Raw genomic sequence first — 22,685 nt, forward strand, 5'->3', positions numbered from 1 at the left:
TGGGAAGCTTACCAGCCTGTGAGATACCCCTTCTGCAGAGAAAAGTTATCCGCAGGAGTCAGCCTCACACTGTGCACAAGTGTCAGCTTTCATTTTAAAACCAAATTTAAAAACCCACATGGAGTGGAAGGTGTTTGGTCTTGCATTCATATGGCTTCTTTTCTAAGATAAAACAGAAGCCACGTGAAGTCGGGGCATACAAAAGTCTGATTAGTTTGGGTTGTTTTTGTTTGTTTGTTTTTAAAAAGAGATAGAAGCCTAAAAAAAACTCACTTGTTTTACCCCTTAAATATATATTTAAAAAATTGTTTTAAAAAAAATGAAGTTTGGGACTCCTCCCCCACCCCAAAAACAAGCTGCTGTTATGAAACAGATTCTCCCCCTCCCGAACATGCCAGGCACTGCAGCCTGGGGGAGTCTCTGAAACTTGCATCACTGATTTTGGTAACAAACATCCCTGCCCCTCAACTCTACCCAGCCACCCTCCAAATTACATGTTCCATGGTCTATTATTGGACAGATGCATGGACAAACTTGTAGATTGAGGGTGGGGGGGGGGGGGGGTCTTAAAAAAAGCAGCCAGAGCTAGGTACCAGAGCTCTTGAAAGAAGCAGTTTTTGGTACAGAGCTGACTGCAACTGAGATTTCATCCTTTCAGGCTGAAGACAGACTCATTTCTAGACTTCAGGGCCTCCCAAAGGTGTTTATCTTCTGAGGCAAGATAAGTGTTGCAAATGATCTTAAAAAGTGTCAGGTAAACTCCCCAACAGATATTATCCCACCTGCTGTTCTTTGAAGCAGAAATCTCCAGTGGCAAGACACTTGATTGTGTGCTTTAAAATGCTAGATTAAAAGCCCTATGAGTGGGGCAGGCTCTATGCATCTTCGCTAATCTCTTCAAACGAAGGTTGTTTTTTGAGTGGTAGGACAGCAAAAAGCTCAGAGAAAGACCAAGGCTAAGAGCTTTCAGACCTATTCTGAACTCCTTGGTATCTTGAGAGCCATCATTCAGTGTCCCAGAAGTGGAGGGAGAGTATGGACTGGGTACAGGTTCCCAACCTCAACAATGCAGACAGCCCTCCTCCATTCCAAGATCTGCCCCACGGATATTTCAAGATAGTCTAATAACCAGCTAGAAGAATCCCCATCTTTCAAAATCCCTCATTTTGTTGCCTCTAAACAGGTTTTTTCACCCTGAATCTTCGCAGTGGGTTTTTTTGGGCCAGCTCCAGTTCTTTTGACTTAACTGAACAATTACAAAGGACCTCTGAATCCTCCTAACTCTTCAGTACAACTGCTAAACGTCATTTGGTAGGAGCGCCTGCCAAATGAGCTACATTTCTTGGTAGAAAACCAGGTCCCAGCCCCAACTCAAGACGTGTTTTCTGAAGAATGGTGTTATACGTGGAAAGGGTTCCTGATCTCCTTTAACATATAGATTGGGAAAGTGACAGAATACACACTTATGGAAGCATAATTCTTTCATGCCTTAACTTTCAAATGATCTTGAGTGCATACCTGGATTTCCTCCAGTATATTAACTGAATGTCTTGTATATTTCTTTTTTGTAATGAGCGATTCTATAGGGCTATTCCATGTGAGAGCAGGGGGCAGGGAACACAGGATTTCCCTAACTCCACACCTTGTTTAAAAAATGCCTGTGGAAGTAAAAGTAGCCTTTTTGTCAATTAGTGCAAGGCTTGTTTGGAGGACATTAAAAAAATATCCAAGTGAATAGTACAAAAATCACTTCTGTAATATGGTTCTCTTGGGGACTTTGACCTAAGAATGTAACGCTGAAAAATGACAGGGGTATTCAGAGTACTCCAGGAGGTGAAACTAGACCTGGGTTTGAGGATTTTTATATTCTTGCTCTTCCTCCCCCTCAATACACTGTTAAAAGAATCCTGCAGAATTATTCAGTGTAATCATTTCTGTCCTCTTGTGTCAGCAGCAGCCTTTCCAAAGTGGTTAGGATTATAAATTGCTGCCTTGGAAAATGCTACTGTGAGGGAATAGTTATTTTCCATCTGCTGGTAGGAAATTTTTTCACTTGACCAGAGCTCGGCGAGCCTACACTTGACCAAAGCTCGGAGAGCCGGGAGGAGTTGGAGATGCAAGTATTGAAACAAGGGGTAGGTCTACACTTTGCTTACCGCTGGACCCGGAGGTAAGCAATCGATCTTCTGGGATCGATTTATCGCGTCTTGTCTAGACGCGATAAATCGATCCCGGAAGTGCTCGCTGTCGACGCCGGTACTCCAGCTCGGCGAGAGGAGTACGCGGCATCGACGGGGGAGCCTGCCTGCCGCGTCTGGACCCGTGGTAAGTTCGAACTAAGGTACTTCGAGTTCAGCTACGTTATTAACATAGCTGAATTTGCGTACCTTAGTGGGGGGGGGGGGTTAGTGTGGAGTTAGTGCGAAGTGGGGGGGGGGGTTAGTGTGGACCAGGCCAAGGAGAGTTAAAGAGGCTATGTATGCAAATAGACAAGAATAAAGTCAAAGCCATAGAGCAGTTATATTTTGGATTCCTTATACATAAATTCCAGTTGTGAGACTTCAGTTTTTTCAGGTCTTCAAGTATCAAATTCCTAGTGGATCATTTTTATACACAGAATTTGTTAACACTGAGTAGACTACATCTTGGCAAATAAACTGAAGTGTCAATTTGCCATTACTTGAGAGTTTAGAGGAAAAACTGGAGAGAATTGAATTTTAATGGGATGAACTTCTGGTGAATATGAAGGTCTAATGAGGTACTTATACTGTACTTGCTTTTCTGGGCATTTGTGAGAATCACACACCTGCTGCCCCAACCCATGATTGGGCAAAAGGGATGTCAATCAACCCTCTGTAGCACTAAATAGAACTTTCAAATATCATCCTGTGAAATCCTGAAATTTGTCTTGTGAAATACAATTCTTCAAATCAAAGACATCTGGTGGGTCTGCACAACTATCCTGTTTCCTTTCAGACAAAAGCTGAAGAGAATTGCCAAGCAAAGAGAAAGGGTCCACCAGCTAAGCGAATAAAAATAAAGTAGCAGAATTAAGCAGTACATGAAAGATCAGATATTAAAGAGTCAGTTAAGTTTAAATAAATAGTTTTAATAGCTGGGAAAATTAAGGTAATTGGTGTAGAATTCAGTTGAGAGGTTTGGGGATCTTCAAAACAAATGTCTGAATAAAAACAAACCACCACCAGTAGGTTTTCCTAACCGTTCACTTTCAGTTTGGACAAAAAGCACCATCCTCATGCAAGAGTATCAAAATGCAAGAGAATAATAAGCAGACAAAGTCCCTGGATTTTAGATATGTACAGAGCAGGATGGACTGATTTAAATCAATTTTCCCACCATTTGTACGCTTCAGTTATTTTCTAACGAAAGGTGCACTTCCATTGGTTGATATAACCATTAAAACATGTTGATTTACAACTAAATAGAGCCTTTACGCTAGATCTGGTACATCTTTTTGCCACCTGGCAGGGTACACTAACTATATACATTTATTTAAATAATTATGTAACTCAATATTTTCGGATTCTTGTTAATTGTACATTTTAGTATGTTGGAAAATGGTGAGGGACATGCTTTTTTACTCGATTACTAACTTTTTGCTCATGATTTGTGTCAAGCTGCATTAAAGAATGGTAACCGGAATTTAAATACATGAAACAGCATATACATTTATTTTTAATGAAAGAAAACAACCTTAAAATGTTCAACTGCATCTTTTTTCACACTCTGAGCAAGGCAGCTAGGGTAACTTAAGTTTTAGGTCTAGACCAGCCCAAAGATATGAGAAAGCACAAACACTGGATCACAGAATTGCATGATAAAACTACACTGTATATTCCACCTTCCACTGGATTGCTTAGGGTCCAGTCCTACTCTCTCAATTTAGAGACTATTTCTAAAATCAGTTCTTTGACACTACACAAAGACCTCCTTCGAGTTAGCAGGCAATTTAATTTTGGGGTGCCAAACATCCTGTCATGTTAGGGGATGTGAGGGAGATTCCCAAACCTGAGCCATTCTTTTTGGGTGACAGATCTGAGGAACTGTCCCAAATTGAGGTGTCAGAGGAGGAACAAACTGATAAACTAAACAGTAATAAGTCTCCAAGACCTGACAGTATTCACTCAAGAGTTCTGAAGGAACTCAAATGTGAAATTGCAGGACTACTAACTGTCATCTGTAACCTATCATTTATATCAGCTTCTGTACCAAATGACTGGAGGATAGCTAATGTGACGCCAATTTTTAAACAGGGCTCCAGAGGTGACCCTGGCAACTACAGGCCAGTAAGCCTCACTTCAGTACCGGGCAAATTGGTTGAAACTATCGTAAAGAACAAAATTGTCAGACACATACATGAACATAATTTGTTGGGAAATAGTCAACATGGTTTTTGTAAAGGGAAATCATGCCTCACCCATCTACTAGAATTCTCTGAGGGGGGGGGTCAACAAGCATGTGGACAAAGGAGATCCAGTGGATATAGTGTATTTAGATTTTCAGAAAGCCTTTGACAAGATCCCTCATCAAAGTAGGCACTCCTGGGATAGGAGGAAAGGTTCTCTCATGGATTGATAACTGTTTAAAAGATAGGAAACGAAGGGTAGGAATAAATGGTCAATTTTCAGAATGGAGAGAGGTAAATAGTGGTGTCCCCCAAGGATCTGTACTAGGCCCAGTCCTATTTAACATATTCATAAACAATCTGGAAAAGGGATAAACAGTGAGGTGGCAAAATTTGCAGATGATACAAAACTACTCAAGATAGTCTGCCTGGGACTTAACTGTGAAGAGCTACAAAAGGATCTCACAAAATGGGGTGACTGGGTAACAAAATGGCAGATGAAATTTAATGTTGATAAACGCAAAGTAATGCACATGGGAAAACATAATCCTAACTATACATATACGATGGGGTCTAAATTAGCTGTTACTACTCAAGAAAGAGATCTTGAATCATTGTGGATAGTTCTCTGAAATCATCCACTCAGTGTGCAGTGGCAGTCAAAAAAGCCAACAGAATGTTGGGAACCATCAAGAAAGGGATAGATAATAAGACAGAAAATATCATATAGCCTCTATATAAATCCATGGTATGCCCACACCTTGAATACTGCATGCAGATATGGTCACCCCCATCTCAAAAAAAGATGTATTGGAATTGGAAAAGGTTCAAAAAAGGCAACAAAAACGATTAGGGGTATAGAACGGCTTCCATATGAGGAGAGATTAATAAGACTGGGACTCTTCAGCTTGGAAAAGAGGCGACTAAGGGGGGTCTATAAAATCATGAGTGGTATAGAGAAAGTAAATAAGGAAATGTTATTTACTCCTTCTTATAATACAAGAACAAGGGGCCACCAAATGAAATTAGTATGTAGCAGGTTTAAAACAAACACAAGAAAGTATTTTTTCCACGCAAAGCACTGTCAACCTCTGGAACTCCTTGCCAGAGGGTATTGTGAAGGCCAATACTATAACGGGGTTCAAAAGGGAGCTAGATAGGTCCATCAATGGCTATTAGCCAGGATGGACAGGAATGGTGTCCCTAGCCTCTGTTTGCCAGAAGCTGGGATTGGGTGACAGGGCATGGATCACTTTATGATAACCTGTCCGCTCATTCCCTTTGGAGCACCTGCCATTAGCCACTATCAGAGGACAGGATACTAGGCTTGATGGACCTTTGGTCTGACCCAGTATGGCCGTTCTTATGTCATCTTCTTTACTCTGCCTCTGTGCTTCAGACAGGCCAGCATTTGGAAAACTCAACAGCCAGGAGAGTGGCACTCACCAAACTGCTATGCTAATGGTGAACAAGCAATTTTGAGCCCTAAACACTGAAACCTAAACCCACCCACCATTCCTTAGAACAAAACACTTAGATAGCCATCTAGTGTGTCTTTGAATTCTCTTAAAATTGACTTTCAAAAGCAGCAAAAGAGTTCCTTTTCAGTTTAAGCACATTAGGTAAGTTTTTAAGTTATATATCTGGCCAAAGAGAAATGGCTAAGTGCTTCCCAAAAATACTGGCAGGCTTGTAGTGATCTTCATTACTAAACCAGTCTTGGAGAAGCACCTCTCTAGACATGTCTCAGTAAAGGAGTATAAGCACTATATACTAGGGGTCAGCAACCTTTCAGAAGTGGTGTGTTGAGTCTTCATTTATTCACTCTGATTTAAGGTTTCACGTGCCAGTCATACATTTTAACGTTTTTAGAAAGTCTCTTTCTATAAGTCTAATATATAAAGAAACTATTGTTGTATGTAAAGTAAATAAGGTTTTTTAAAATGTTTAAGAAGCTTAATTTAAAATTAAATTAAAATGCAGAGCCCCCGGAACGGTGGCCAGGACCCAGGCAGTGTGAATGCCACCGAAAATCAGCTCGCGTGCCGCCTTCGGCACACATGCCATAGCTTGCCTACCCCTGGTATAGACCATCTGGAAGCACTGCACAATGTTTAAATTTTAATGCATCAAAAGTGTAGTAAATTCACAGATTGAAATAATTTGCTCTAAACTCCACAAAGTATTAACACACAATAAAAAGGTCTGCAGAATAGTCATTGGCTCTAAAAATTGCCTTAGAGAAAGTCAAGAGAAACAAATAAATAGTTTACCTATGCTACTTATAGCCTAGTAGATAGAGGAATTATTTCAGTTTTAACATTTTACTTTTCACTACTCCTGAGGTCTTGTTTTGTGTTAGGCATTCAACTTTGATTTAATTTCACTATCCCGTCATTTTCAGGTTTGGATTCCCATCCAATAGCACGTTATTGCTTTTAAATTCCAACATAGTAGAGGATTTAAATAAAAATTAGGACGGCCCATTAATTTTTTTGAGTTAACTGCGATTACTCGCAATTAATTGCAGTTTTAATCGCACTGTTAAACAATAGACTACCAATTGAAATGTATTAAATATTTGGGATGTTTTTCTACATTTTCATATATATTGTATTCTGTGTTGTAACGGAAATCAAAGTGTATATTATTTTTATTACAAATATAATCGCTTGACAGCCCTAATAAAAATATTTAGCAATCGTTACATTCCTATGGTGCTTTCAATAACTGAAAGCAACCTTCTTTTATTGAGAACATTTCTATTAGTATTAAGAATTGCAAGATCTCTTCTCCCTTCTGTTCCAAAACAGACATGAGAAGCATTAACCACTTGAATAGGTCTTAAAAAACTTCTCAGCACATTGCCCTTTCAACCCACCCAAATTTGAGAGCATTCTCAGAGAGAGGCAGCGACCCAGTTCGACACACCAGGGATTGTACCAAAGAGGGAGTCCCAGACACCTGTCCTTTCCTTCCCTCTCAGCAGCAACTCCCTTCATTTTCAAACTCCCCCCACACAATCTTTATATTCTTTGACTCACGTGATACAGAACCCAAAAACTTAGCTTGAATTTTTCCATTGTGGAAAACTCTGCCTCACCACCACCCTCCTTCCTCCAGAAATGGAGATGGAAACTCTTTAAATAATTTCAATTTTTAAAAAAGTGCGCTGTCTGTGGAAAGACTGATTCAGTTTCCTATCTACAAAATTATGGTTATAAATTTTCTTTTTCAAGTCATTCTTTCTTGACTAGGTGAAGAGAACAAGATCAAAAGCAGTACTTAACACTGAGTGCATAAATACTGTTTACTGTGATTGATAGCCTGTCAATAAGCTCTTTTTTCATACTGATTGTTTTTCTTAATTCTGTTTTATTGTTTTTCCATGACATTTCGAACGTCACACAACGTACAACCAGCTCTGGCTACTACAGCCACCTAAACCCTGCTCTTGTGTGTAAAAACAGCAGTACACATGGTCCTTTTCAGAGGGATCTATGGCATTGAGCTAAAGGTACAAAATATGTAAAATTTTAATTTCCATTAGGAGGAGTTAAATGTGCTGATCTATTTGTAAAAGCCACCTCTTATGCAATACTAAAATACAAGTTGTATTAGCCAAATCCTAATGATTGCTTCGCAACTTGTTTTTCTTATTCATCTTAACATTTGTTTCCCTGCGTTAAAGTTAATCCTCAAATGTACTGATTGACACCCATAAATCTGCTAATAAAATGCTTCTGATCATCAGATCAAACTGTAAAATGCAAGCTTGAATCACAGCTTAATGTAAACTGCAGGCATTCCGAGTAGAACAACGTTGTCTGCACCAAGGAAAGCAGAACAGAGATACCATATAACTGCCCAGGTTTTTTTATAACATAGGTATGTATGAAAATAATATATTCAAATGTAGCTCTGAGGCAAGTAAAATAATTAATACCATCAAAGAGCAAACTGCCAGCAAGACAGGTCTTGTTACCTGTTTAATAGCTGTATTTTTAAATAACTGATATCCAGGGTTTAATCTGCAATATTTTAGACATTTAGATGGCTATGATCAAAAGCACCATTTTTTTTTTTTTTTTTGCTGCAGCAACATCAAGGCCATCACATATGCTTAAATAAATGAAAGAATATAAACACAAAGAGGTCATCATAACCCACTATTTCAAAATGTATCAGTATTTAAACAAGGAACAGAAAACTATCCAGAATTTGTTCCACTCAGTAAACAAGTGACCATATCAGTATGGTTTTGAAGTAGTATGAAATTTTACAGTATCTACTTTAATTCTGTATTTAAACCAGCTATGTGTTTCATGTAGTAACTTATGAAGATGGATTATATGGACACCGTAGTTTAGAAATAGTAGGTACTTCTGGATTATAAACTTCGATAAGTAAAATACACTCCCAACAGTGCAAACAACATTCAAGGACCAAAATCTTTAAGTCAAGGTTAACCAACAGTGCCTTGTACGCTTCCAGAATGTCAAGTGTACTAAGTTTTTGGGCAGTGAATTCCCCCCGCCTCCCACCCCTTTTTTTGGAGGAAGCGGTGACAGTCAGGGTTACATGATTGAGACACACCAGGAAGCCTCCTGGGACCACCTCACTGCCACTCAGGAAGCAGCTCTACACTTCTCCTGGCCCCTCCATTCCCCAAGCAGGACTAGAGTGACGAAGAAAAGTAGGTGGTAACTGATGGGCTGCAAGTAGCACATCTACCAGCTGGAGTCATCAAGAGGAAATGGAGGAGAGCCCCATACTCTGGTGTAGGGGGAAGGTGCTTTGCACAACCCTCTATAGCATAAGATTGCAGACGTATGAACTCAGTAGGTATTCTCCTCCCCTCCTCTTTCAAAGTCCACCTCAGCCCCTGTTACGGAAAACCAATTTTCAAAATAATCTCCCTATGCATGTGGACTTTATGAACAGCTTTTAATTTTCAAAATTCTGTAATGTGACGGACCATAATTGGGAATCTCTTGCCCAACTGACCCCAAATTGCACCATTAACTTTATCCCTGTGCAAAAACATGTTATAAGAAACAATTTTGAAGATTTTTGGGGGGTGAGATAGCTGTATCTCAGGAACCCTTTGCTCAAATAACCTCAAACATGGACCACTAACCTACCCCAGATCCTCAAGAGGCACAGAAATTGTCAGGTTAATCCAGGTAAGCATGTGGACTTCACAGCACTTAGAAAAGTCAGCTGTTAAACAGTAAGAGTCTCACCTTAACTACACAGGTGCTACTACCCCACTATAATACCAAGATAAATGTTGATCAGTTCCAAAACCAACACAATTTTTAAAAGAACAAACACTGCAATCTTTATACATGGTTTGTTGGAAGCTTAATAGCACCTCTGAAAAAGTTGCTAAAATTAACTTCAAGTCCCTTTATCTTTAACAGCAAGCATAAGGAAGGTACACCTCTACCCCGATATAACACAAATTTGGATACAACGCGGTAAAGCAGCACTCGGGGGTGGGGGGGCTGCGCCCGCCAGCGGATCAAAGCAAGTTCGATATAACGCGGTTTCACCTATAACGTGGTAAGATTGTCGGCTCCCGAGGACAGCGTTATATAGGGGTAGAGGTGTACTTGCTTTACACCCTATACATGAATAGAATTGTTAATATCACTTCTTGTAAAAAGTTCACATTAGAGAGCTAAGCACAGCATTAAAAGCAGAGAAGCACAAGGCAAGTGAATAAGAATCTGCTCACTTCAATACTCTCTGGTTACTGTTTTTTTAAGCTAAACAGCAATGTACCACATTTTAATACCTTGTTTTGTGGCCAATTCAAAAACAAATTTAAAAATCAATATTTGAAAGAAAAATGTAGATGCTCAGTTTGAAATTCAAACTAAAACTACTGATCCCAGAGACATATCTTCTTAATACCCATGCCTTACACAGAAAATGCAAGTACCTCAGTCTCTACAGGGAACTGGGGAGAAATGGATAAATCAATACAAGTATCAGGCAGTTACAGATTCTAAATTGCACACAGAATGTGACTACAAGGACACCACTTAAAATGTATATTCTAGACATGAACCAAGCGTTTTACTAAAACCTTGTCCCTTGTGTTTAGAACAGCCCCCCATATGATCCTTTTCATCTTTATGTTTAGAGTCTCCAGCAAATATTAAGCAGAATCCATGAAAACTGAATTTGATAGAGTGTAGTTTTAGGTATTCAAATTCTACTCAAGGTTTTCAGTGTAACAGTAACAGAGATTATATATTAAAATGACAGTTGGCATATAGTTAAGTGGTATTGTTAATAGCTGCTCTATACATAGCACTACACGGTGATGTTATAGATTCTGGAAATAGCTGTACTCTGTGGTGGATATATCACAATATTTGACTAGAGAACACATTAATAAGACAGAGAAATTAGGGGGCAGGGAGAGAGAACAGTAGCAAGTTCCCAAACCCACAGTCCACATTAGTATCAAACAGTTAGTTTTAAATGTAAGTTAAAATAAAGTTGGTTTAAAATGGTGGCATTCCTCCTCCCCCCATACCCTTGTTTTCCTAACGCAAGTTACTGAAGAAGTTGATCAAGTTGTACAGTATTGCTAGGGCCCTACCAAATTCACAGCCATGAAAAACACATCACGGACTGTGAAATCTGGTCTTTTGTGTGCTTTTACCCTATACTGTACAGCATTCACGGAGGGAAGAGGAAGAGTCCAGCATTTCTCAAATTGAGGGTCCTGACCCAAAAGGGAGTTGCGGGGGAAGCCACGAGGGAAGCGTCACAAGATTATTTTAGGGGAATCATGCTATTGCCACCCTTACTTCTGTGCTGCCTTCAGAGCTGAGCAGCCAGAGAATGGCGGCTGTTGGCCGGGCATCCATCACTGAAGGCAGTGCCCCACCAGCAGCAGCGCAGAAGTAAGGGTGCAATACTATACCAGGCCATCCTTACTTTTCCACTGCTGCTGGCGGCAGCTCTGCCTTCAAAGCTGGGCTCCCAGCCAGCAGTCGCTGCTCTCCAGCTACCCAGCTCTGAAGACAATGTCACCGCCTGCAGCAGCGCAGAAGTAAGAATAGCAGTACCGCAATCCCTCTTACAATAACCTTGCAACCCCCCAACAACTTCTTTTTGGGTCAGGGCCCCTACAATTACACCACCATAAATTTCAGATTTAAATAGCTGAAATCATGAAATTTACGATTTTTAAAATCCTATGACTGCGAAATTGACCAAAATGGACTGCGAATTTGGTAAGTATTGCGTGAAGACACTGAATCATTGGATGGTGGAGCTCTCGCTAACTAATCTGTAAATCAGACTCTTACAACTAAACAGCCAATTTCATGTATGTATTATGGCTGCAAAGTTAAAGCTGAAACCAGAATATTCTAGACAATTAAGTCACTAGACATGCACTACTTTTACCCATGAATACAGATCCACGCAAGTCATGAAACTGAAGTTTATCAGAGAAGCAGCTTTTCACATTAACGGTATTTTCATAGTATGCAAACACAGGCAGCCTTCTGTGTATTCTTGTTACAGTAAGTTCAGAATATCATTTATGTACCATTGGGTTCAAAGTAAGTAGACTATTTTCCTTAGGGAGAAACATTTTCAAAACCCAAAATGAGAATGAACACATTATAAGCAATTAAGAATAAAAGGAAGACTATTTACAATCTTATAGTATTCATTATTGCAAAAGCTAATACATACACACATTCATATTTTCAGAAATCAACATAATGGTACATCATATAGTTTAAGAAGAGAGTTCCTGCCCCAAGGAGTTTACAATCTAAACTATTATGTACATTTTTATATAGATTACAAAGCCACGCTATGAAGCCTGGATCATAGTTTAGTCATTCTTGTGGATTTTGCCTTGGTATTTTGATGAAAAAACAGCACGTAGTACACAAGAAACAAAGAGCATTTGGCAAAGAAACTTGGAGACAACTCCCTATTCACAACAGAGAAGCTTTTCCACTTATTTGCAGACTACCTTAGGCAGAAATATGTATTAGGATTTTACAACTTAAACTTGTTATAAAAAGTGACATTAGCATTTGAAATTAGTTAAGCCTCTTAGTGCAAACATTTCTGCTTTTATCTAGTAAGCCCTTAAAGCCATCGGATGTGTCTATGGACCTGCTCAAGATAAAATAGAGAGCCAAGTAAAAAGACAAAAACTAAATGGCCATAGTGACTATTAGCGATAGGGGTTAGTGTCAATCTAACTTCTCCAAAGAATCCTACCATTTCATACCATCAGTGTCTCACATAAGCATATGCAGGATCAGGGCCTTAATTTGCAAATTCCAGTAGACAATGAGCTGCTTAGATGCTTTAAATAAGCTTAGTGTAGCAATCCACACTGCCTCTCCTTTTCATTAGTTATAAGCAGCCAGTGAAAACAAGTCATCTAACTGGAAACCAGTTAGATGAATAAGACAACTTTTGACATCTGACTGGATATGGAGTCATTTCTACACTGCTCTCTCCATTTAGAATTCAATTCCTTATCAGAACGCAGTGCTTCATATTCTTTCTGAATAAACTGGAATTTAGAAAAACCCTCATATTTCCATCTGAAAGTGGTCTAATATTGCTAGAAGTAACTCTTACCCTTACTGTAAACTAAAGGAAAAAAAACCAAACCTCTGCTTTTTCAGTTTTTTGTGCATTTGTCTGCACTGTGTATCACTAATTTGCCATTGTTGACATTTGTACCGCTTCCCCGGGTTCTACAAGACAATGTTTACTAGAAACCACAGTTGAAAGAGAAGATAGCAGGAAGGAACGTGCATCGAAAATAGGGAGGGAGAAGAGCCTGAGCATGTTTGCTATTGACCATAGGCCCACCCAGCAACAGGTATACACTTTTAAAAAGTGTGCTCTACCAGAAAATTAAAAAAAAAGTCAAGTAGTATCCATTTAAATTGAAAGCTGTCACTATTCCATGGTATTTCCACTAGAGGGCTAATTTCATAATCCCCCCAAAGTTCAAGTGAAATAGTACTCAGTTTAGTTTTAGATTTTAAAATGCATCCATTGGGGGCCTCGGCATGCATAAGTCTGCCTTGCCCCCAACAAAAACACCCACCATTTTATTTTGCTTTAATCTTACTTGCCCAATCCCAAGATTGTCCAACTAAAAATAGAATCAAGTAGTGCGTCCTCTGGTCACCTTTCTTTGGGACTACTGAATCAAGCTACCAAAAAATCCTGAATATTACACTTGGAGACGGAGCAGCTAACTGCGGGGGAATTATTACAGCTAGCAGACAAATTATTCCCAAGCAAGTAACAGTAAGTGGATTCCAAACCTATTTTGTTCTCAGAGGGTAATAGTCATAAGGGATTTGCCCCAATCTCCCTTCAAACTAAATTACTTCTGTTAAGCAAATTAATTTAAGAGAACAAAAACAGAATAAGAACATTTGTTAGTTTTAAACTACCTACTGTAATTTATTTGTTCATGCTCAAAGTCACCACTCAGGAAAAAAGACTATGTAAAAGAATACCAGGATAATGGAAGCCCAAAATAAATTGGTTAGAACAAGATTCTTCACCGAATTTAGGACTTTGTTTTTTGGGGGCTGGCTGAAGACTTTACACATGATGGAAGATAATTTTAAGGCATTTAAGTAGTGTGCACAAGGCAACTTTTGGAAATGGAACAAATCAAAACTCATGTTTCTACATTGTCCCTTTTATACAACCTTATAACAATACTTAAATTATGTATTAATATTTAAGTGATTCCTTCTGCCCACCAATCTGACCTGCCTCTTGACTAGATAATTTTGAAGACCTCTCAGATTACTTCAGCTACAAATTAAGAGAAAGAAATGTTCCTCTTGCCCAAGAGGAACAGAAATTCCTCTTCTCACCCCCAACTCAGAACTCCATTTCCCTCAACTCACCTTCACTTCAGCCTCATCTTTGACCCAGAACTCTGCTCTTCCCGTATCTTGTGACCTGCCTAGAACCACCTCCACAATACTGCCCATTTACACCACTGCCTCAACTTCAACTCTGCTGAAATCACCATCCTTCATCTCCTCTTACTTTAGATTACTGGAATTCCTTTCTCCATGGCTCTAAATCAGAGCTCCAGATGCCCACCTGAGCAGAATGCTTCTACCAGATTTCTTACATGTATATAAAAACATAACTATTTCACTTCCAACCTCATACAACCCCATTCAGTGCAAGACCCTGTTTAAGTTACCCCAAATTAAAAGCCTACAGATTTGCTACAGCCTACCCAAATGGATTCTCTCTCTGTTGTCCTCCGCACAAGCCTCCTTCGACTCTCCATGAGTTGGCCATTGCCAACACGAAAGCCTTTATACAACACAGCACCTGCCATCCGGAACAGCTTTCTTGCTACTCTCCACCTCAAGACCCAAGCAGAGCGAGTTCTTTGACCCAACATCTGGAACTCTGAATTCTCCGACATCGAAATTATACGACGAGACCCCAGGTCTGCACCAGAGTACACTCAGTTACTCTCTGTCACAGAGAGCCACGTAGGCCATGGTAGTGCCCACTGCTTTCACGGAGCAACCATTTCATGATGAACAAAGAGAAAGTCTGATTTGTTTGACACCATTAAGTATACAGACTTCATATCAAAAGATATGACAATATCTTTCACTACTACTTTCACTACTGACAATAGTGAAACTAATCCCAAGCCTCACCAGCCTCCCTAAAAAGTAACCGAGCTGCTAGGCATTATTTCAGTACCCTTCAGTGGACGCTTACATAGGAGCCTTCCAGAAATTTCTACCACCTCCAGCCAACAAACACAGCCAACCTTGACAATGGTCACAGACCCTCAGGTAATGGTTTCAGAGTCAGAAGCGGTTACCTAGTGAGAGACCCAGAGAGTCTAGTCATAGAAGTCCCCATCCTCCAAGACTGGAGCGCTCATCTAAACGTGACAAGGCATGCAGTCAGAGCGGGAGAGAAAGGGGAGCAACCAGCGCTAGTTAGAGCTCTGGGCTAGCAAGTCTTGTCAAATCTTCCTATACATTTCCAAGATCCTTCCTTTTCTGTCCATCAAGATGGCTCAAATTCTTGTCTATGCACTGATCCCCAGCCTGACTATTGCACACTACTCCTTTCTAGCCTCCAAGACCCACACTGCCACATCCAGTCCATTCAAAACACAGTTGAAGTCATCTTCCTTCCCTCTCATTCTGTTCCCTACCCTTCAACTATCCACATATACATCCCCATTTTTTAGTACATCAGATTCATGCTCCATGCGGTCACCTACAGGGAGCTTCACAGCTCTTTCCCCACTACTTATCCACTTTTCTGTACGTTCCCATGCCTTCCCAACAATTCTCACCTTGACCCCCATTTCTTTTTCTTCCATAACTCCCCCATATTTCATGTGTTTATACAGTAGGCGTTTATATAGAAATGTTAATTGAACACAATGTGTTCAAGAGTTTTATATGGCAGTAAACTCCATTAATATGTACTGCAGTTAGAACTCCAAGTTACACCTCTACCCCGATATAACGCTGTCCTCGGGAGCCAAAAAAATCTTATCGCGTTATATCGAATTTGCTTTGATCTGCCGGAGCGTGCAGGCCCACCCCCCGGAAGCGCTGCTTTACCGCCTTAGATCGGAATTCATGTTATATCGGGTCTCATTATATCAGGGTAGATGTGTAGTTTAACAACAGCTCCAAAATCACATTTACATATTACTGCACTAGGTCTCAGGAAGCCAACTACTGGCCCAACCTGTTGGATCACCAACTGAAGTCAATACAATACGTGACAATACAAACAAACAGGAATACAGAACTCCTAACCCTAGTCCCTGAAGTAAATTAATCAATTGTAAGTTGTCCCAATACTCGGACTTGTGAGCAGGTCATTTATGGAGAAGTTCATGTTGAAACAAGAATCACCATTTCTGGGAAAATGCCATGTAGAACACCGTCAAGAGCCAAGGGAAGGCCCTCTCACGGTTACCCACCCTGCTGAAATCATATCAGTCACAAGTGCATAAGAAAGTTCATAAAACCAATTAGTCTGGATAAGACTGTATTAGTACTTCATCGTGAGACTGAATATTTCCCCACAGCATAGGCTGCGAAAGTAATTTGGGACTGTTTCACAAACTGTAGGATGAGCAATTGACAAAATGAGGTTTTATATTATTAGGGAAAAAGCAGCAAATAAATTAAGAGTGGACCAGTCTTCCTAAAAAAGGAAACAAAACAAGTCTATACATATGCCCAGGGATTGCAAGACTGGATAACAACTTGGGAGATCTCAGCATCCCACAGAACCTACATCTGTAGCCCTCTTTGGTTAGCTTTACAACAATAGTCAACTCGTTTCTCTATGCCATCAGGGAAAATGGCAAGAGTAACAATTGCTGGGGGTGCAAGAGGAAATTTCTCTCCTCATTCTCTTCCAGAATAGATTTTTGCTTCTCCACATAGCACTGCCAGATCAGTAACAGCCAAATGGCTGCTTCAATCAGTTGTGCCTGCTTAGGACAATGGGGAGATCTACAGGTAGGAACCACAAACAAACATGCCATTCTCTCAAATGGGAATTAAGAGTGTGTGGGGAGTGAGAGATTCCTGCAATACCTCAAATTAAGTGTAAGCAAATCCTGGACATGACATAGTAAATCAGAGTAACTCAAGTAACTTGCACTATTGTCTCTGCATAGCTATCAGCCTCTGTCTAGTAGCATATCAGCAAACTCACTTTGCATCGCAAAGGTTTTTAATTCTGGAAATTAGTGCTTTTCTTAAAACATAATTTCGGAAGTACTAAAAATAAAGTATCCTAGGTTGTTCTTAAAATAAATAACTTGCCATCTACCAAGAGAAAACCTAACAAAGGACCTGATCCAAAGCCCAAGGAAGTCAGAGGCGTTTTTCCAGACTCCAGTGGGCTCTGGACAAAGTCCATTGACAAAAGAGATTTTAGGTGCAGTTTTATGCATCTCTGGAGACCAAAAAAAAAATTATTTAAAAAAAATTAAGATGTCTGTCTTTATTTAACCCTATAGATAGCTACATCTATTTTAGATCATATTTAATCATCTTTACTGTGCATTGCATTCTGTACAACATATGGGGTATGGAAAAGAGAGTAAGTTCCACTGATTTCAGCAGGTGACCTCTTCTGCCTACCAGCAAGCCGTCTTCTGGTAGGGTCAACTCAGCTGGTGTTGATAGAAAGGGCTAAACAACTATTTCCTAAAGTAACCAATGAAACAAGATTGTGATTCCCTCTCAATAAAATGCTACAAACAAGAGAGCAAAGCAATTGACAAGGGAGATCATCTGCTGCTGCACAGATATTGGAATATATTTTGTAAGCTTACTTTTTCATTCTTATATTTACTTTCTCCTTCCCCAACCCAGAAAAAAGATCTTGGCATATCCACCATTATTGTTGTAGTTTGATATTAGTATTTCCTTTGCAAAGTTTTTGTTTTGTAACACATACAAATCTGCTTGGCTACTGTGGAACTAGAGATAGAGGAAAACACACTTGATCTAAGTCCTTAGATCTTTCCCATTTAAATACTATGATATTTACAATACAAGATACGATCATCATGTTCCACATGCTTTTGATGATATGCAAACTACTGAATTATGAGAAATATTTGCAGGGTAAGCCTGCTTATTCTTGATAGAAGAAAAGGAGTATCTTACCAAGCTTCAGAAAGTAACTATTGTTCACATGAAGTACCCAATTCATGTTATTTTTGTTTTAAACCATGCACTCTGTGCCACACAACACTATGGACAAAACACATCATTTCCCATGTATTTCAATTGCTATGTACCAACATTAGTAGTATGTAGTATAGCACTACTCATTGGTACAATACGCCAAATATAGGAATTTTCTTTAGTGAGACTTGCATGGCATGTGATAATAGCCTATATAGTATTCTCATTGCAGAGTTACAAGTAGATGCATTGACAATGGAATGTTTTCATTACATCATGTTGTGTGCAATACAACAAAAACAGGGAAGTGTGTTCTCACAGCTAAGACTGCCATGACAAAGACTAGGCTTGCTGTATTTAGTCCTGAGTGGAGAAGAGGAGGGAAATATATTTCACACTGCGCTGCAGAAAACCTTCCAGTGTTGTCGGACTAGAATGCCAGCTAACATTTCTTTGCCAGAAATTAGGGGATTTTAACCCAGAGCTCAAGATGGATCTTCATGAACGCAGAGACAACAAAATGAGACGGGGAAGGAAAGGTGTGGAGTACTAAACACAAAATAAATACTGACTTATGCAAGTGTTATCAGCATTTCAGAGAGCAGACTGCATTTCAAGTGTGTGAATTCAGTGCTGGTTAAAGGCGGAAGATGCATGGCCCCAGATAATAAATTTCTCTTCCCACAGAAGCTGTACAACGCGCACAGCATCAGCACAAGCATACCCATGTCCCAACAACATGTTTGGCCATCACCTGCAGAGACCATCCATTCTTAGCTTCTTTGCTGGGACTGCCAACAACGGTGGCGTTTGTTATGTGGACATCTGTATACTTTGTGCTGGGCTAATGCCAATCAGATGATAACTATTGGTAATTACTGACATGTTAAAACAGAAAAGAACGGTAGTGGAATACCTATGCCCAGAGCCATTCAATGGATACATTTTACAAGTATTCAAAACCTCTCTAACAGTGAAGAGTTTTGTGGTGTGCTTTAATGAGACATTTAAAATTACATTTATTTGGACATCTCAGCTGCTTGAAAGTCATGGTCTGAGAAGCAAACAGAAATATCGCTAAGGTGGCCTATATTTTTGACACGTTCTTGGGATGCAGCAGCCATGGAAAGACAGACTACTTGCCTCAATCCTGAGAAACAACAAAAATGGGGGAAGAGAAAGACACACACCGGGCCAAATTCAGCACTGCCGTGTGTAATCACATACACCTGTGCAGAGTAGTACTATCAAAGCAGAATGGTAATGTTTTACACCCACATTGAACAGCTGTAAGTCACAACACATGGCAATGCAGCACCACATTGTCTCTCTTCGATTCCTGAGCTGCACCTTTAGCAGTAGGTGTGGGAGGAGGAAAAGGAAGAGACAGGCTCAGTCTGTTGCTTCAGTCACTAATGAGGGAGACACACCAAGGTGAGGCATAGAAAGGCACCAGCAAGTGTGGGGAAGAGATAGTCAGTTGCCCAGGCTTTGTGCTGCAATACAAGCCGCATGTGTACAGGGAAAAGGACTGCTTCCAGGCTGCTGCTCCAATACATATATTCCTGCTGCTGCAGAGAGTGGGGGAAGTCTTTTGCCCTAATCCTTGTGCACGAAGCACTGCAATGGGGTAGAGAGAGACACTCTAGTCTAGGCCGCCCTAGCAATAGCAGCTGAATTGGAGGCAGAAGCAAACTCCGCTAAAGGAGGGGAAAGCAGGGCAGCAGAGGAAGGGGACAGGGATCCTGGGGGAGAGGAGAAAAAGCTTCAGAAGCCCCTTCCTCCAATCCTTGTGTAGCAGCAGCCAAGGTGGGGCAAGAACTCGCACTGCCCTGGATCCCAGTGCTTGGGTAAGGGGAACATGACCCATACTAGCCTGGTCTATGGGGTCCTAGTGCTTAGGGAGGAGTAGTGGCACCAAGGGGATGGGGAGGCGGGGCACACACGGTCCTGGTCTATCGGGGGGGTGGAAAAGGACCTACACTGGCCTGTTCCGCGGGATCCTGGTGCAGAGGCGGGGTCCAGGTATCCCCGTTTATAGGGTCCCAGTAAGGGGAGGCACAGACAAGAACCACACTGTCCTGGTCTATAGGGCCTTGGCGCATGAGGGGGGAAGGACGGACGAGACCCCCACCGCCCCGTCTCCCCGGGGAGAGAGGGATAGGGACCCCCTGGGACCAGTCCCCAGGGGCGAGGGGCAACCGCAGGGGCGGGACCCCCACCGCCCCGGGGTCCAGCAGGGCTGCTAAGGGGTCGGGCCGCGGGGCGACGGCGGGGCGGCGGCGAGGCGGGGGCGGAGCCGCGCGGCGCAGCAGCGGTCCGGGCCGGCCCCGCCCCACGCCGGGGCAGCGAATCACGCTCCTCCCCCTCCTCCATCTCAGCAGCGCCCTCCGCCAGCCTCGCTCCTCCATACAAAAGCAAAATGTCCGCCATCTTCACGGGCTGCTGCCGCCGGCGGCTGCGCCCCCCGGGCCGGGCGCGCGGGGGCGGGCGTTACCTTGATGCAGTAGGGCGGCTCGTCGAAGGTGACCAGCATGTACCTGTCCCCGCGGCTGGCCGGGTCCCGGGCCCGCAGCTGCGGAGAGAGCAGAGAGGCGGCGTTAGCCAGCGGGCGGGCGCGGGGCGGCGGGGCAGGCGGCCCGCCCGGCCCGCACTCACCTTCATGAAGAGCTCCACGGCGCCCTTGGCGATGTCCAGGTAGCTGGTGCCCAGGTGCGCCCGCTGGTTCATGGAGGCCGAGGTGTCTATGAGGAAGAGGAGGATCGGCATGGTCCCGGCAGCGCCCCGGCCGGCCGGGCGCCCCGCGGGGGGAGCGGCTCAGCCTCCCCCGCCGCCTGCAGCCCGAGCGCTCGCCGCCCGTGGCCGCCGCCTGAGCTGCCTGGCTTCACTGAGACCCAACTTCTCTCCCCTCAGCCTCCGGCGGCACCATGTGACCAGCCCGCACGCCATTGGCTGGCCATTATACCGTCATTTGCATATGCATGAGGCGGGGGCTGCTGGGGCGAGGGCCCCCCTCCCTGCCAGGGGCGGGCTTGGTTTCGGGGGCGGCGCTGGATCGGGCCGAGGAAGGGGCCGTAGCCGGCGCACGGCGAGGCGGGGGCGGCGCTTGGGAACTCTCCTGCGGATGTGCGCGCGCCTGGAAACCTGGGAGCTGCGCTGTGGGCAATGCCAGACTGCCCGGCCAAGGCGCTCCTGACACCGCCTGCCCGGGCCAGGCACACGCAGTAGGACTCCTACCTGCCCCTGGGTAAGGTACCTGCTGTCACTGGCAAAGCCAGTTCCTGGGCCAGGCCACCACGCTCAGTCACACACAGGCTGCTTTCGGCATTTCCTGTGGCTGCAGAATTACATGCATGCCCAGCAGGAGTTTAGATTCACACAGTTTAAGGCCAGAAAAGGACCATTAGATCTAGTCTGACATATAGAACCTGGGCCATTACATTTCACCAGAGCCCAATAATCTGTGTCTTCACTAAAGCATAACTGGTGTTTGCCTAAAGCATGCCTTCCAGAAAGGCATCAGTCTTGAGATGAAGTATCAGGGGGTAGCCGTGTTAGTCTGTATCTACAAAAACAACAAAGAGTCTGGTGGCACCTTAAAGACTAACAGATTTATTTGGGCATAAGCTTTCGTGAGTAAAAACCTCACTTCTTGCATCCGAAGAAGTGAGGTTTTTACTCACGAAAGCTTATGCCCAAATAAATCTGTTAGTCTTTAAGGTGCCACCAGACTCTTTGTTGTTCTTGAGATGAAGACATCCAGAGATAGAGAATCCATCGCTTCCCTTAATAGTTTGTTCCAATGGTTAATTATCCTGAATGTTAAAAATATTGTATCTAATTTGGATGTCTGGCTTCAGTTTTCAGCCATTGATTCTTGTTATGTCTTTCTCTGCTAGAGTAAAGAGCCCTTAATATCTGGTATTTTCTCTCTGTGAAGGTTCTTAAGAGACTCTAATCTAGAGAGCTATCAATCTTCTTTTCGATAAACTAAACAGATCAAGCTCTTTAAGGCTCTCACTGTAAGGCATTTTCTCTAGCCCTCAAATCATTTTTGTGACACTTTCTGCACCTTCTCCAACTTTAAAACATCCTTTTAAAAATATAGACACCAGAACTAAACAGTGTTCCAGAGTTGATCTCACCAATGCCCTATAGAGGCAAATCACCTCTCAACTTTAGATCTGCTGCTGTGAGGGAGGACTAGATATTGGATAGAACTGCCGAACGGTGACTTTACAAGAACCCATTAACAGCACTTCCGAAGAAAAATACAACTTCCCAACCTCTTACACTTAAACTTGATTCCATTTAAAGTCCTCTAAGATAAAGGAAATTATTGTTAATTTATTTGGAAAATTGTTCAATTTACTTGTAAGAAAATAGAAATAATATATGGAGTCAGAGTGTCATCTCAAGCTTTTAAAATACAATATACAAACTCTGGCCCCAATTCTGAGCTGAGGGTCTTTAAGCAACCTTTACACATCTCTGATTCTGGACCTGGCCACCAGTGTTACTTATGCTACCTACAAACTGCTCCCTGCTGAACCAGCAGAGAGTCCAGA

General features: G+C 42.1%; 1 protein-coding gene across 12 annotated transcripts in view; it reads right to left on the reverse strand.

Moving 5' to 3' along the window:
• The window catches only part of LOC101939744 (integrator complex subunit 6-like), a 54,728-nt gene extending 33,704 nt beyond the window's left edge, over positions 1–21,024 (reverse strand). For all 12 annotated transcript variants that reach the window (XR_006174674.2, XR_006174673.2, XR_006174671.2 and 9 more), the window contains exons 1-2: positions 20,776–21,024; positions 20,615–20,692 (exon numbers count right to left, since the gene is read on the reverse strand). Coding sequence is in view for 3 of the 12 variants with exons in the window: in XM_065556737.1 (XP_065412809.1) it covers positions 20,615–20,692; positions 20,776–20,886 (189 nt within the window). In the remaining 9 variants the exon portion in view is untranslated. The remainder of the gene's footprint in view (positions 1–20,614; positions 20,693–20,775) is intronic.
• Positions 21,025–22,685: the final 1,661 nt, after the last annotated feature.

The sequence above is a fragment of the Chrysemys picta genome, chromosome 9, assembly GCF_011386835.1.
Source record: "Chrysemys picta bellii isolate R12L10 chromosome 9, ASM1138683v2, whole genome shotgun sequence".
Classification (NCBI taxonomy): Eukaryota; Metazoa; Chordata; order Testudines; family Emydidae; genus Chrysemys; species Chrysemys picta.